Source organism: Cnephaeus nilssonii (assembly GCF_951640355.1).
Source record: "Cnephaeus nilssonii genome assembly, chromosome: 19".
NCBI classification, from domain to species: Eukaryota; Metazoa; Chordata; class Mammalia; order Chiroptera; family Vespertilionidae; genus Cnephaeus; species Cnephaeus nilssonii.
This window is the reverse complement of record NC_137090.1, coordinates 21,057,107-21,072,471: the sequence shown is the minus strand read 5'-3', so window position 1 is coordinate 21,072,471 and position 15,365 is coordinate 21,057,107. Positions and strand designations below refer to the sequence as shown.

Sequence of the window (15,365 nt, the reverse complement as noted above, 5' to 3'; positions counted from 1 at the left end):
AAAGACTATAAATGCTCTTAGAAGCAGCTGGAAAGGCAATACACACTTTGGATATAATAAGAGTCAGCCAGTCACATACTCAAAAACTGAAGATGCTTTCTGCAGCAGCTGAAGATCTTGAAATTTCAGGTTTAAAAATTAAGTCTAGGTCATATATGTGTACATTTCTATAAGTTTGAATAAGAAACTGGTAGTAGTCGTTGCCTCTAAGAATCAGACCTGGGGACATGTTTAGGAGGGGGAGACTTACTTTTCACTTAATTTATTTTGTAGTGTTTGAATTTTTAACTATACAATATATTGGAAATGGTGGTGTGAAGAGTTAGGCAGAACCTCCCTCCCAGAGAAACCAATTAAACTAGTCAAATTATCCAAGTCTCTGGAGATTGACTGAATCTGTGGAATTCAGCAAGAACAGTAGGAAGTATCGCATTCGAATACCTAATATAGTCATCCCCCCACAACTTTGTGTGAAGAACTAATTCTGAGGGCTTGGCAGCCTTAAAGTGGTACCATTTCTCTCACCCCCGTTTCTCCTCTGTACAGAGGATCAGGCTGAACCGCTAATGAACAGGGTAACAGCTAAAGCCAGTGCAGCCTCCCCCCCCCCCCATTTCCTTACAGCTCTGTAGGGTAGAAGATCGGTTCCAGTGAGTTCAGTGGCTGAGTGGTAGCTCCCACAACTCCCAGTTTCCTAAAGCTGTTCAGGTATTTTAGAATTAAAAAAAAATTTTTTTTGGCAACCAGTGTGTCCACAGATCCCATCTTGCTAGCCTTTGTACTGAGTGGTAACAGAAGTTCCCACCACCTCCCACCCCAAGCTTCTGCTCTATGAGGAGGATCCAGGCAGGGCAGAAGGTGAAGAGCAAGTCCCCCCCCACCCCCAAAAACCTGTAAGTAAATACTAAACTCTAGTTATATAGGGTGGCCTTTCACAATGGTATAGCTTAGTTCTGAAACTACTTTTGTATATTCTAAGGACAATGGACAATTTAAATATGAACTCTGGACTAGATAATAGCACTGTATCGATGTTAAATTTCCTAATTTTGATAATTTGACTTTGGTTAAATAAGATATTGCCCTTGTTCTTAGTAAACATACAAGTAAATATTTTGTGGTAAGAGAGCACAATCTTTCCAATTTACTTTCAAATGATTCAGAATAAGAAAATGTATATTTACAAATATATATGTATATATGCATATACAAAGAATAATTAAGCAAATGCAGCAAAATATTAAAAACTGCTGAAATTAGATAAAAGGTATAAACAAGTTTATTTCATATTCTTTTTTTTAATTGATTTTTTTAGAGAAAGAGGAAGAGTGAGAGAGAGATACATCAATTTGTTGTTCCACTTATTTATGCATTCATTGATTGATTCTTATATGTGCCCTGACCACAGATCAAACCCACAACCTTGGTGTATCAGGCTGATGCTCTAACCAAATGAGTTACCAGGCCAAGGCCTGTCATATTCCTTCAACAGTTCTGTAAGTTCAAAATTGTAATACAAAATGTTACCCCAAAAAAGAAGGCTAATACCAGACTGGTTTCAGCTATTTAAACTAGAGGCCCGGTGCACGGAATTCATGCACGGGTGTGGTCACTAGGCCTGGTTGGTGATCCAAGTGTGAGCGTCTGGTGTGGAAGGGCAGGTCCCAGCTGCCCTCTGGGCCCTGGGCAGCACCTGGGTCCCCGGGCCCCCACGCGCACCCCCTCCACCTGAGTCCCCACGTGGAGATGTGGTGAGCGTGGCCAGCCGCCACGGGTCAGGGTGTAGTGTGGGCCTCTGGGCCGCCCAGCGGCACTGCACAAAGCCAGGCGGGCAGCACTCTCTCTCCCGGCCGGCCTCGCAGACCAGCTACTGTGCGAACCCACAGGAAGCCCAACATGCCCCTCTGGTCCCAGCAGCTGTGTCCCGGCACACCCAGAAGACACCGCGCTCCACGGGTGCAGGTCAGGCTCCTCACAGGCGCCCAGCACCTGAGCGTGGGGCTTACCCAGTGTGCGAGCCCTGTTATCCCGGGGGAGGTCAGCAGGGGGAGTGAGAGTGAGCTTGGTGGACATACCGCATATCTGTCCCTGTCACCCCCACCCCCAGGTAGCCAGCGAGAGGTTGCAGTGTGTCACTGACATCCACCATGTTCCTCGCCGCCCCCTGGTGGTCAGCGCACGACATAGTGAGCAGTCAAACTCCCAGTGGAGGGGACAAACTGCATATTAGGCTTTTATTATATAGGATATTCCAACAAGGAAAAACATTTCCTTTTTCTGGCCTTACAAGACTATGAGAATTGGGTCACCTTAATCCAGCCCCTGGTTTTACAAATGAAATACTGTGACCCCACCGGAAGAAAGCAAAGCTGACATGTGACATACTAAGCTGTATCCCATGATGACACACCACGAAAAGAAACAAGCAGAAGTTTAAAGACATGAAAACCTCAAAACAATCCTCTGAGGGTACAAGGGCTAAACTACCTTTTCTTTTGATGCTTGGGAAAAAAAGATTAATATATTACTAATGTACTATACAACGGGGCAAAGGTTCACCATACTATTTTCCCTTACCAGTGAAAGGAAATTAACTCTCCCCACCAGGAACATCACATACTCCCTATTTTAAACAACTAAGTTAAAGGATAACAAAATGAAAAAACCGTTTGTCCTCAGTTTCACGTCCGACAGGGCTAGGTATATGGCAATCAAAAAATGGTCAGTGAGCCCACCCGATGTGGCTCAGTGGTTGAGCGTCGACTCATGCACCAAGAAGTCTTTGGTTCGATTCTGGTCAGAGCACGTGCCTGGGTTGAAGACACAATCCCCAGTAGGGAGAGTACAGGAGGTAGCCAATCAATGTTTCTCTGTCATTGATGTTTCTGTCTCTATCTCTCTCCCTCTCCCTTCCTCTCTCTCTAAAATCAAAAAAAGCATTTTTTCAGTGGCAGTAAACACACAATACAATAAAGAGATGATGTATTATAGAACTGTACACTTGAAACTCATATAATTTTTATTAACCAAAGGCATCCCTATAAATGCAATATAAATTTTTAAATAATAATAAAAATAAATAAATAAATCCTCAGAAATACTGGATATCTAAATAAATGGAGAAATATTCCATGAACATGGATAGGGAGACAATACTGTCAAGATGTCAGTTTTTTCCAACTTGATCTATAGATTCAATACATCCCAATTAAAGTCCTAGCAAGTTATTTTGTGAATCAACAACCTGATTTTAAAGTTTATATACAAAGGGGAAAGACTCAGAATAGCCAAAACAGGGAAATAGTAAAGTCAGAAACTGACCCACACAAATACAATAAAATGATCTTTAGCAAAGGAGCAGAAGCATTTTAAGGGACAAAAGACAGTCTTTGGAACAAATGGAGCTGGAACAAATGGACATCCAACTCCCAGAAGATAACATAGGAGAAAATCTAGATGACCTTAGGCATGGTGACGACTTTTTAGATAAAACACCAAAGGCATGACCCATGCAAGAAATAATTGGTCAGCGGAATATCATTAATATTAAAAAATTCCGCTCTGCAAAAGATAATGTCAAGAAAACAAGATGACAAGCCACAGACTGGGAGAAATATTTGCAAAAAACATATCTGATCAAGTACAGTTATCCAAAATATACAAATATAAAGCTCAACAATAAGAGGCACCCTGGCCAGGTAGCTTAGTTGGTTAGAGTGTCAGCCTGATATACCAAGGTTGTGAGTTTGATCCCTGGTCAGGGCACATACATGAATCAACCAGTGAACACACAAATAAGTGGAACAACAAATCAATGTTTTCTTTCTCTCTCTCCCTCTTCTTTCTCTCTCTAAACTCAATAAACAAACATTTTTTAAAGCCTCAACAATAAGAGAACAAACAACCCAATTTAAAAAGACCAGAACAGACACCAAAGAAGACTATACATGGCAAATCCTATATAATAATCCTGTATAATAAAAGGGTAATATGCAAATAGACCAAACGGCAGAACAACCAATCAAAGCATAATATGCTAAGGCTGCTCAACTGTTCGCTATGACGTGCACTGACCACCAGAGGGTTAGCTTGCTGCTGGGGTCCACCCGATTGGGACTGAGCGAGATGGGCCGGACACACCCTGGAGCCCTCCCGCAGTCTCTCCCCAGCCCGATCGTGCACCGGTGGGGTCTCTCAGGCTGGCCTGCGCCCTCTCTCAATCCAGGACCCCTTAGGGGATGTTGGAGAGCCGGTTTCAGCCCTATCCCGCAGGCCACTCCCTTTGGGAGTGCGCCAGACGCAGGGCTCATGGTTGGTGAGTGCTAATGCAGCAGCGCAAGCCTCTCCTGATTGGGACTGATTGGGCGTGAGCCCGCGGCAGGAGCAGCAAGTAGGAGCTGCAGGCCACACTGGACTACGGGTTTCGGCCCGATCCCTGCAGGCCACTCAGAGGGACTCCACCCATGCACGAATTCATGCACCGGGCCTCTAGTAAGCATATAAAAAGATGGTTAACATCATGTCACCAGGGGGCAACAAATTAAAACAACAGTGAGATACCACTACACACCTATTAAGATCATTAAGATGATCTAAATCCAAAACACCGGTAACATCAAATACTGGTGAAGTTGTGGAGCAACAGGAATTCTCAGACTCATTGCTGGTAGGAATGCAAAATAGTGCAGACCTTTAGGTCTGGAAAACAGTTTGGCAGTTTCTTATAAATCTAAACATATTCTTACACTATTCAGTATGTATACATTTAGATTTCTTACAAATCTAAACATATTCTTATACTATTCAATTCGCAATGAATTGAAAACCTAAGTCTACACAAAAACCTGCACATAGAAGTTTATAGCAGTTTTACTCATAATTGAAAGCAACCAAGATGTCTTGCAATAGGTGAATAGATAAACAAATTCCATACAATGTAATATTATTCAACAATAAAAAGAAATGAGCTCTCATGCCACAAAAAGACATGGAGAAACCTTAAATGTACATTGCTAAGTTAAAGAAGCCAAGTTAAAGAGACAGTAAAAACATTCATGGTTGTAAGGGGTTTGGGGAAGGGATGTAGGGATGAATAGGTGGAGCACAGGAAATGTCTAGAGCCGTGGTCGGCAAATTGCGGCTCGGCGAGCCACATGCGGCTCTTTGGCCCCTTGAGTGTGGCTCTTCCATGGCCTGGGCGAGTCTATTTTGAAGGAGTGGCGTTAGAAGTTTAAGTTTAAAAAATTTGGCTCTCAAAAGAAATTTCAATCGTTGTACTGTTGATATTTGGCTCTGTTGACTAATGAGTTTGCCAACCACTGGTCTAGGGCAATGAAACTATTCTGTATAATACTGTAATGGTGGGTAGGTGTCATTACAGATTTGTCAAAACACACAGACCATACAGCACAGTGATCCCTTTAATTAATAATAATGTATCAATATTGGCTCATCAATTGTAACAAATGCACCAGAATAATGAAAGATGTTAATAATAGGAGAAACTGTGTGTGTATCTGTACTTTCCTTCAATTTTTCTATAAACCTAAAACTGTTCTAAAAAATAAAGTCTATTAATTTTTCTTTTGTTTTTAAAGAGAAAGAAGGGAAGGAAGGAGAGGAAGGAAGGGAGAGAGGGATGGAGGGAGGGAGGGGGGATAGGGAGGGAGGGAGGGAGGGAGGGAGGGAGGGAGAGAGAGAGAGAGAGAGAGAGAGAGAGAGAGAGAGAAGAGGTAGTCGTGGCTGAGTGGTTAAGGCGATGGACTAGAGAGAGAGAAGGAAACATAGATTTGTTGTTTCACTTATTTATGCATTAATTGGTCAATTCTTATATGTGCCTTGACTGGGGATCAAACCTTGGTGTATTGGGAGAACACTCTAACCAACTGAGCTACTCGGCCAGGGTTAAAGTCTATTAATTAAAAGTAAACCTCTTCAATAAACTTCTTACCAGGTCTAATGAAGACATTTTCCACAGACAACATTGCTGCTATTGGAAGTAGTAGATCTTCACAGTCCAGAGAAGCAGCCTTTATTACTGCACATGTCAGATGTGGAGGGAGAGGAAATTCTACCATAGACAAACCCAACCTGGTCACATGGCCATTCCTTAATAGAAAAAAAAGTTCTTATGTCTTTCTACCTTGGGAGAGTACAAATGAAATGCTCATCATTCAGAATAAATCAGATATAATTTATATTACTTTCAATCACCCCCATAAATTCAATTCAATTCAAGAAACATGATACACTGTAGTCATAGGTAAGAAAAACATCAAGATAATAAATTCCTTGTTGTCAAGGGCCAGTACTTTCAAAATCCTAAACAATGATGCAGAATAAAGTAGTGTAATAAAAGACACAAAATACTGTGGAAACACAGAGGATGTCATTGAAGTAATGGAAGTAATAAGTGATAATTACCAAATCCTTCCCCATCACACAATCATGAGAACAAGGATTCTGGTTCTCTTATCATTTTGATATACCCAGCATAATGCCTGGCACTGAAATAGTATTCAAAAATTACTTGTTAAATAGTACCAATGTTGAACAAAATTCATTTTACGGTATAATTTGTAACGTCAGAATTGTGGTGAAAAAAGGCTGAGGACAATTTCTAATTTCAGGTAAAACAATCCACTCAATTCAAACAAATTATTTTATACCTATAAGGAAAGTATTAAGAACCCTATTTTAAAAAGAAATTAACATCTGTTGTGGTCGGGTTTTGGGGGAGGGGTTTTGTTTGGTTGTCTTTTTACCTGTCAATAGCATCACACTGATAAAGTTGTTTAAGGGCTTCCAAAATAAGTCTCTCGTTAGGTGGATCCAAATAAGGAAACCTGTGTGTTTACATGAGATATAAAATGAGATCCCATTTATTGAACACAGTAAGATTTTATACAGACTTGAAACTTCCTTTACAAGGTCTTAGCGCTCCTAGTATTTTTCAAATACTCTCTCTCTTCTTCCTTTTTTAAGGCATTCTATGATCATGATCAGCATTCAGCAAAAGAGGAAATAAGTTTTTCTAAATCATAGTCTTTTATTAATTCAAGAAGCACCTCTTTTTGATCTCCTTAGCTGGAACACTCTTGCCATTCCTCTTTACTTATCTGAATCCTGCCCCATTCTTCACAGCCCAATGTCAACTCTATTCTGTTGTGTAGTCCATAATTTTATTACAAGCTTATAAAACAATGGAGAAAAATTCATTGAAAGTGGCCAAAAATTACAAAATGTTTAATAGTACTTCAAAATGGCTTTTGATAAAAAGGCAAGTATATTCAATTTTACCATACTTGCTTTATATATCTGTATGTGCCAATTACCTAATTTCTCCTGAACTCTTAAGGCAAGTTGCAAATACAATGCTTATTCATCCCCAAAATACTCAGCATGCATCCCCTGAAAATAAGGGCATTCTCTTACATAACTATAATACCATTAATAAACATAGGAGAATTAATAATATTCACAAAGGATAACAGGGGCACATAACCAAGCATGAATATATATATGTGTGTACATACTTTTAAACAGGAGCAACAGTTACTTGATTATACCAATCTTGTTTCTCCAATGTAACTTAAGCTTAGTGAAAGCAAAAAACTACTTGAGTACCACCATTTCTCACAATGTACAGTACACAAAGCTGGCTCTACCAAAGATGCTACAAAAATCCCCACCATTTTATCTGGGATTATGATCAATATATACCTTTCATATCAGATAAACAGTGGTCACTAAATGACCAAAATAATAGCAGCATGAGGCACACCATTAAACCAAGGTTAAAATATGAGCAAGGACCTGCCTGGCATGGCTCAGTGGTTGAAGGTTGAGCTATAAACAAGAGGTCATGGTTTGATTCCAGTTAGAGCATATGCCTGTGTTGCATGTTCGATCCCCAGTAGGTGGTGTGCAGAAGGCAGCCGATCAATGATTCTCTCTCATCATTGATGTTTTTATCTCTCACTCCCTCTCCCGTCCTGTCTGAAATCAATTAAAACGTATTTTAAAACAAATATGAGCAAGGGATCAAATTCTAGTAAAGCATCATAAAGAAGCCTTTTGTATGGGTTTACTTGAATCTTGAGACATAGGGATATCTGAGCCAAATACTTCAAAAGAATTTGAGAAATAACCAGGCTCCACTCCAACACATTTTCCTTTTTTAAAAAGCTGTCTACATACCTTATAACATCATGTATGGCAAGGCACTTTAAGGTCAGAACTACAGATGTCAAACTAGTTCTCTTAATCTCAGGGATCACATGGTCGGGCATACACTGGTTCCAAAAATCTTTACTATAGATCCGAAAGCATTTTCCTGAGGAAGTCCTACCAGCTCGACCACTTCGCTGTAATGCCTCACTCCTTTAGAAGAAAGAAAAACAAAAGTCCCCAAAATGTTCAGCATGGAAGAACCTGGAGAGTAGTATGCTAAGCAAAATAAGCCAGTCAGAGAAAGACAACTATCACATGATCTCACTCATATGTGGAAATTAATGAACAAAATAAACTGATGAACAAAATAGATCCAGAGATATAGAAGTATGGAACAGACTCAAATCTGAGGGAAGGCGGAGGTAGGTGGGTGGGAAGAGATCATCCAAAGAACTTGTATGCATATGGACACAAACAATAGGGTGGTGAAGGCCAGGTGTGGGGGGTAGGGGCAGGCTAGAAGGAGACAATGGGGAAAAGATGGGGAATACATGTAATACTTTCAACAATAAAGATTTTAAAAAAATGTTCTGTGTTTCCTAAGCAATTCACCTCCCACCCTGAACCAACTAGAAATTATCTACTCCACTGTTCTTTGAACAAAAAGGCGTGACATAGCTACTTACTTTGAAATTGGAACCACCTCCAGGATGTCCAACCCTAATCTGGGATTGTGATTTAACTGCTTCACAAAGCCACCATCTACCACATATCTAAGAAAAATGAAAACAAGTTAAGTTTCTAGAAAATAAGAGTTGTTAATTTTCAACCACTATGGATTCTCCTTTTCTACCAAATTAACAACTACATGATGACTTTAATGTTAACTGTAAAACTTGGAAGTCAAGAAATTGGAGCTTCATACATTCCTGCTGGAAATGTAAAATGGTTCAGCCAATGTAATGTGGAAAAAGGTTTGAAGGTTCCTCAAAATGTTAAACACAGAATTACCATATGACCCAGAAATCCATTCCCAAGTAAGCACCCCAAAGAACTGAAAACAGGACTCAAAACATACTTGTAGATGTATGTTCACAGCAGCACTATTTGTAAGAACCAAAAGGTAGAAACAACCTAACTGTCCATGGCCCATTAAGAGATGAATAGATGCATAAATTTTATATATATATCCTATCTAATAATAGACAAATATGCAAATTGACCATACCTCCAACACACCCACAAGCCACGCCCACCATCCAATCAGAGCGAGTATGCAAATTAACCCAAACCAAGATGGCTACAGCCACAGAGAACAAGGTTTCCTAGGTAACAGAGGAAGCCAAGCTTTCCATAGCCGTTGCAGGCCTAAGCCTCCACTCAAGCTACAAGTTTAAATTATAGAAGGTAAACAAATTCAAACAAATGGCGGCAGAATGGAGCTTGAGAGAGCAAGCCAGGGTTGCCGCCGGCAACAGGGGAAGCAAAGCTTTCCACACACCCTGGCCAGGCTCACCCGCTTAAGGCAACAAAGTTTCAATTATAACCCCAACACAAATGGCTGCCGGCCTCGGACGGAGCCCCAGGCTTGGCTCCTCTCCAGGCTACAAAGTTTCAATTGTAGAAGGAAAATAAATTCCAGATACCAGGGCCTCTGCTTGGGTTGCCAGGGGACGTGGCCGGCCTGCAAATCACCACAGGCCCCTCGCTCAGGCCGCCCCACACCCCAAGGGAACCCCCACCTGATCCGGGACGCCCTTCAGGGTAAACCAGCTGGCCCCCACCCCTGTACCAGGCCTCTATCCTATCTAATAAAAGAGTAATATACAGATTGATCATCACTGCAACACAGAATATAGCTGCCCCCATGTGATCAAAGATCCTGCCCCCATGTGGACACAAGATGGCCACCACAGATGGCCAGCAGGAGAGGGCAGTTGGGAGGCACCCGGCCTGCAAGGGAGGGCAGTTGAGAGGGACCAGGCCTGCAAGGGAGGGCAGTTGGAGGTGATCGACCTTGCAGGAGAGGGCAGTTAGGAGTGACCAGACCGGCAGAGGAGGGAAGTTGGGGGCAAACAGGCTGGCAGCGGAGTGGTTAGGGGGTGATCAGGCTGGCAGGCAGAAGCGGTTAGGGGCAATCAGGAAGGCAGGCAGGCAAGCAGTTGGGAGCCAGCAGTCCTGGATTGTGAGAGTGATGTCCGACTGCCCGTTTAGGCCCGATCCCAGTGGGATCGGGCCTAAACGGGCAGTTGGACATCCCTCGAGGGGTCCCAGATTGGAGAGGGTACAGGCTGGGCTGAGGGACAACCCCCCTCCGTGCACGAATTTCGTGCACCGGGCCTCTAGTATATATATAAAAAACCCTAAGCGACCGTTCGACTGGTAGTTATGATGTGCACTTACCACCAGGGGGCAGACGCTCAACGCACAGGAATGGAAACATGGAACAGACTGATGAATCTCAGAAGGAAGGGGGGAGGGCGGGAAGAAATTAACCAAAGATCTTATATGCACACTAAAGGACCGGTGCACAGATCCATGCACTGCTGGGGTCCCTCAGCCTGGCCTGCGGGGATTGAGCCAAAACCGGCAGTCCAACATCTCCCAAGGGGTCCCGGATTGCAAGAGGGCACAAGCCAGGCTGAGGGACCCCACCAGTGCATGAATCCATGCACCGGGCCTCTAGTATACATATAATAGCATATATACCATATCCTGAGTTACTGCTTAAAGGGTACAGGGTTTTATTTTGGGGTGATAAAAATGTTTTAAAACTAGACAGAATTGCCCTAGCTGGTTTGTCTCAGTGGATAGAGTGTTGGCCTGCAGACTGAAGGGTCCTGGGTTCGATTCCAGTCAAGGGCACATGCCCGGGTTTGGGCTCGATCCCAGTGGGGGGGCATGCAGGAAGCAGCCAATCAATGATTCTCTCTCATCATTGATCAGCTGATCAATGATTCTCTCTTGTCATTGATGTTTCTATCTCTCCCTCTCCCTTCCTCTCTGAAATCAATATAATTTTCAAAAATATATAATAAAATATATTTTTTTAAAAACGATATAGTTGGTGGTTGCACAATATTGTAAATGTACTAAATACTACTTAATTGTTCAGTGTTAAATGTTAATTTTATGTTATACAAATTTGAGCCCAGCTGCTGTGGTTTAGTGGTTAGCATCGACCCATGAACCAGGAGGTCACGGTTTGATTCCCATTTGGGGCACATGCCTGGGGCACATGTGGGCTCAATCCCTAGTAAGGGACGTGCACGAGGCAGCCAATCAATGATTCTCTCTCATCATTGATGCTTCTATTTCTCTTTCCCTCTCCCTTCCTCCCTGAAATCAATAAAAAATATTCTTAAGAAAAGAAAAAAAAGAGTGAACAGAAATATTATATGCACTTCCTACTCCATTTCCCTATTTATTGCAATCAGTAATTACAAAAATGATAGGTGACTACAAGTTAAGCAGGTGAGAAGGGAATTAGTGGAGGGCACGAAGAAGCAAACTCAATGTTTTATGATTAGCTAAGTGGCTTTCTTGGCTTTAAAAGGATTTTTTAAAGTTGTACCTGATTCCATCTATTGTCAAAGATGTTGCAGAAATATTAGTGGATATGACACATTTTCTAATTCCAGGTGGAGGTGGCAAAAATATTCTCCTCTGTTGATCTAAAACATATGTAAAAGGAAAATACTAATTTATAATATGCATTTGTCAAACTCAAGTTTTGAAAAATTAACTTCTTTGCATTAAAAGTTATATTCTCTCTTCACCTCTTTAATTATCTTGAATTCAAAATATAATAGCAAAACTATTTTTCCTCACCTTTCACTGTTAAGGTTTCTAGATCCATGAACTCACAGTTTATTATTGCTAAAATAACCCCTACAGCAGACACCTTTATGTAGGTCATAGCTCCCTTTGAGAATATTTTAAAACAGTGTACCTCTTCTCCATTAAAAGACACGTATGTACACGCACACACAAAATTCAAACAATTCCCATCCAAGGGCTACAGATTAAGGACCTCTCTCTGCCTTAAAGATTGATTAGCTAAGTAGTTTTTACTTTTTCAGTATCGACCCAACTCATGACTACCTCTCTAAACAAGTAACACCACACTCATGTCCACTACCCACACATTCTGAAGGGTGGGTGGGCCCCAGCAGCAATGTATAGAATGGTACTTGCTCTGATTTATGGCACCAAGGATAAACATCTCCCCCAAGTTGGGCCAATCTGATTCTCCTATGAATTTGGAGGAAGGTCCAAAAGACGCTCAATTTGATTAGGCTAGTCTCTTGCAAAGAGGAAAAATAAACTTGCCATAGGAAAATCACTAATGAAAGTGAAGGAGAGAAATCTAGCCTAAAGAGAGAGAAAAATGAATTAGACTTGCGAGTTGACAAGAGAGTATTTCTGAGTTCCTGGCACTTCCCAGGCCTTAAGAGGCCTGGGTGTAAATTAAATAGAAAGATGGATTTGGTCTTTAAGGATAAAAATTAAAATTTTCAGGCAATCAGACAGAAAAAGCAAATCACTTACAAGGAAGGGGGAAAAAATCAGGCTGGCCTCAGACGCCTCCACAGCAACATTCAATGCCAGTAGACAACTGGACAATGTCTACCAATTTCTAAGGAAAAGAAAGTGTGACCCAAGAATATAAAACCCAGCCAAGATGTATTTCAAGAATAAAGGCAAAAGCTGGACATTCTCAAACATAAAAGAGCAACAAAAAAATAGTACTCAAGCCCAGCTGGCATGGCTCAGTGGTTGAGCACTGAACTATGAACCAGGAGGTCACGGTTTAATTCCCAGAGCACATGCCCAGGTTGCGGGCTCGATCCCCAGTGTGGGGCGTGCAAGAGGCAGCCAATTAATGATTATCTCTCATCACGGATGCTTCTATACCTCTCCTTCTCCCTTCCTCCCTGAAATAAATAAAAATAATTATTAAAGAAAATAGTAACACTCAAGAGCCCTTCTATTTTTAAAAAAATTAACAAAAGTAAGCCAATCTAAAGTTAACCAAAAGTAACGTAGGAATGAAAAAAAACACAGTTTAAAAAAATTGATGGTAAACACTAAATACATCTGAATAATATAATAACAAAAATTAGAAGAGGATATAGAAAAGTATTTAAATCCTCGTCAGATAGGTAAACAGATAAGATCTCCAATCAAATATGTTCTGAAAGAAGATATTAACTTCAGCTTAGTACTTTTCATCTTGCTAAACTTTAAAGCAAACTTTTATAAAATATTATCTCATGTGGTAAAGATTAACTTGAAGTTTAATAATTTCTTCAAGTAAATTCAAGTAAAATTAAATATACTTTTAAAAAATAGTGCCCTGGCCCTAGCTGGTTTGGCTCAGTGGATAGAGCGTTGGCCTGCGGACTGAAGGGTCCCAGGTTCAATTCTGGTCAAGGGCATGTACCTTGGTTGTGGGCACATCCCCAGTAGGGGGTGTGCAGGAGGCAGCTGGTCAATGTTTCTCTCTCATTGATGTTTCTAACTCTCTATCCCTCTCCCTTCCACTCTGTAAAAAATCAATAAAATATATTAAAAAAAAAAAAAAAATAGTGCCCTGGCAGAGTATCTTAGTTGGTAAGAACATCCTCCCAATATGCCACGGCTACAGGTTTGATCCCTAGTCAGGGCACATACAAGAATCAACCAATGAATGCATAAATAAGTGGAACAACAAATCCATGTTTTTCTCTCTCTCTTTCCCTTCCTCTCTCTATAAAAAAATCAATAAATAGCCCTAGCTGGTCTGGCTCAGTGGATAGAGCGTCAGCCTGCGGACTGAAGGATCCTGGGTTCGATTCCAGTCAAGAGCACATTCCCGGGTTGTGGGCTTGATCCCCAGTAGGGGGGCCATGCAGGAGGCAGCTGATCAATGATTCTCTCACATCATTGATGTTTCTATCTTCTCTCCCTCTCCATTCCTCTCTGAAATCAATAAAAAAATATATATTTTTAAATCAATAAAAAATTAAAAATAGTACAATCTCACTTTTAAAAACCATTCCCATTAACCTACCTACCTATTTAGTTATCCTTCTATGTGTGTACACAACACACATACACACACATATACAACACATACACACACACCTGAAAAACAGTTTTCTTAACATTAAAGGTAATTATTTCTGGATGAAGATATTTGAAGCTATTTCTTTACCTTTACCTTTGTAATTCTGTACACTGCTTAAATTCATTATAATGAAACTGTATAATTTTTCCTCAATTGAGTCATTTTTCTTTAAAGAAAATTGATGCAAATATGCTAAGACACTAACAATGTACTAATTCTAGATAAGGGGAAATGAAATTTTTTTGTACTTTTCTATAGTTTTAAAATTTCTACAAAGGACAAAAAAGAAAAACATAAAAGAACACATGTAACATAATCCCATTTTTTTGTTTTAAAAAACAATAAAAATAGCCCTAGCCGGTTTTGCTCAATGGATAGAGCGTCGGCCTGCGGACCAAAAAGTCCCGGGTTCGATCCCGGTCAAGGGCACGTACCTTGGTTGCAGGTTCCTCGGGCCCTAGCCCTGGTTGGAGGCAACCAATCGATGTGTTTCTCTCACATCAATGTTTCTCTCATCTTTCCCTCTGTCTTCCACTCTCCCTAAAAATCAATGGAAAAATATCCTCGGGTGAGGATAAATAAAAATAAAAAACAATAAAAATATATTTAAATGTATAAAGAAAAAGTCCAGAACAATATATCTCAAAAAGTTAATAGTGATTAGTACTTAACCATGTTGGTGGGATCTAAGTTTAAGTAATTTTCTTACTTTGCTGTGTTTTTTTTCAAGTATGTATTTCTTTATAAGCCGAAGAAATATTTTTTCATTTGGGGAAGTTCCACACAGAGTAGAAGTTTTTATGTGAAGCTCACTAATCTTATTCCCCCATACCTTTAATCTTAACATTTAAAGAAACTATAATAAACAAAGCAAATTCTAGTTACCTACCATATTGAGGTAATGTCTTTATTTTGCAGGAAGAAAACTATTTGGGGATTTATCTAATAATCTAAGCAAGCAGTTTTCCTCTTTTAAAATGTTGTACATTAATTCAAGGTAAAACTCCTTTCCTTTTCTTCATGTATTCTGGAAACACATACTGTTTTATCGCCCACTACTGAATAAATAACCAGTAATCAA

The 15,365-nt window shown here is 40.5% G+C and overlaps 1 protein-coding gene across 2 annotated transcripts in view; it reads right to left on the bottom strand.

Moving 5' to 3' along the window:
- The window catches only part of DHX40 (DEAH-box helicase 40), a 41,798-nt gene that overhangs the window by 14,817 nt on the left and 11,616 nt on the right, over positions 1 to 15,365 (bottom strand). For both annotated transcript variants that reach the window (XM_079797849.1, XM_079797850.1), the window contains exons 8-12: positions 11,747 to 11,846; positions 8,859 to 8,945; positions 8,200 to 8,382; positions 6,765 to 6,845; positions 5,951 to 6,108 (exon numbers count right to left, since the gene is read on the bottom strand). In XM_079797849.1, coding sequence (XP_079653975.1) covers positions 5,951 to 6,108; positions 6,765 to 6,845; positions 8,200 to 8,382; positions 8,859 to 8,945; positions 11,747 to 11,846 — 609 coding nt within the window. The remainder of the gene's footprint in view (positions 1 to 5,950; positions 6,109 to 6,764; positions 6,846 to 8,199; positions 8,383 to 8,858; positions 8,946 to 11,746; positions 11,847 to 15,365) is intronic.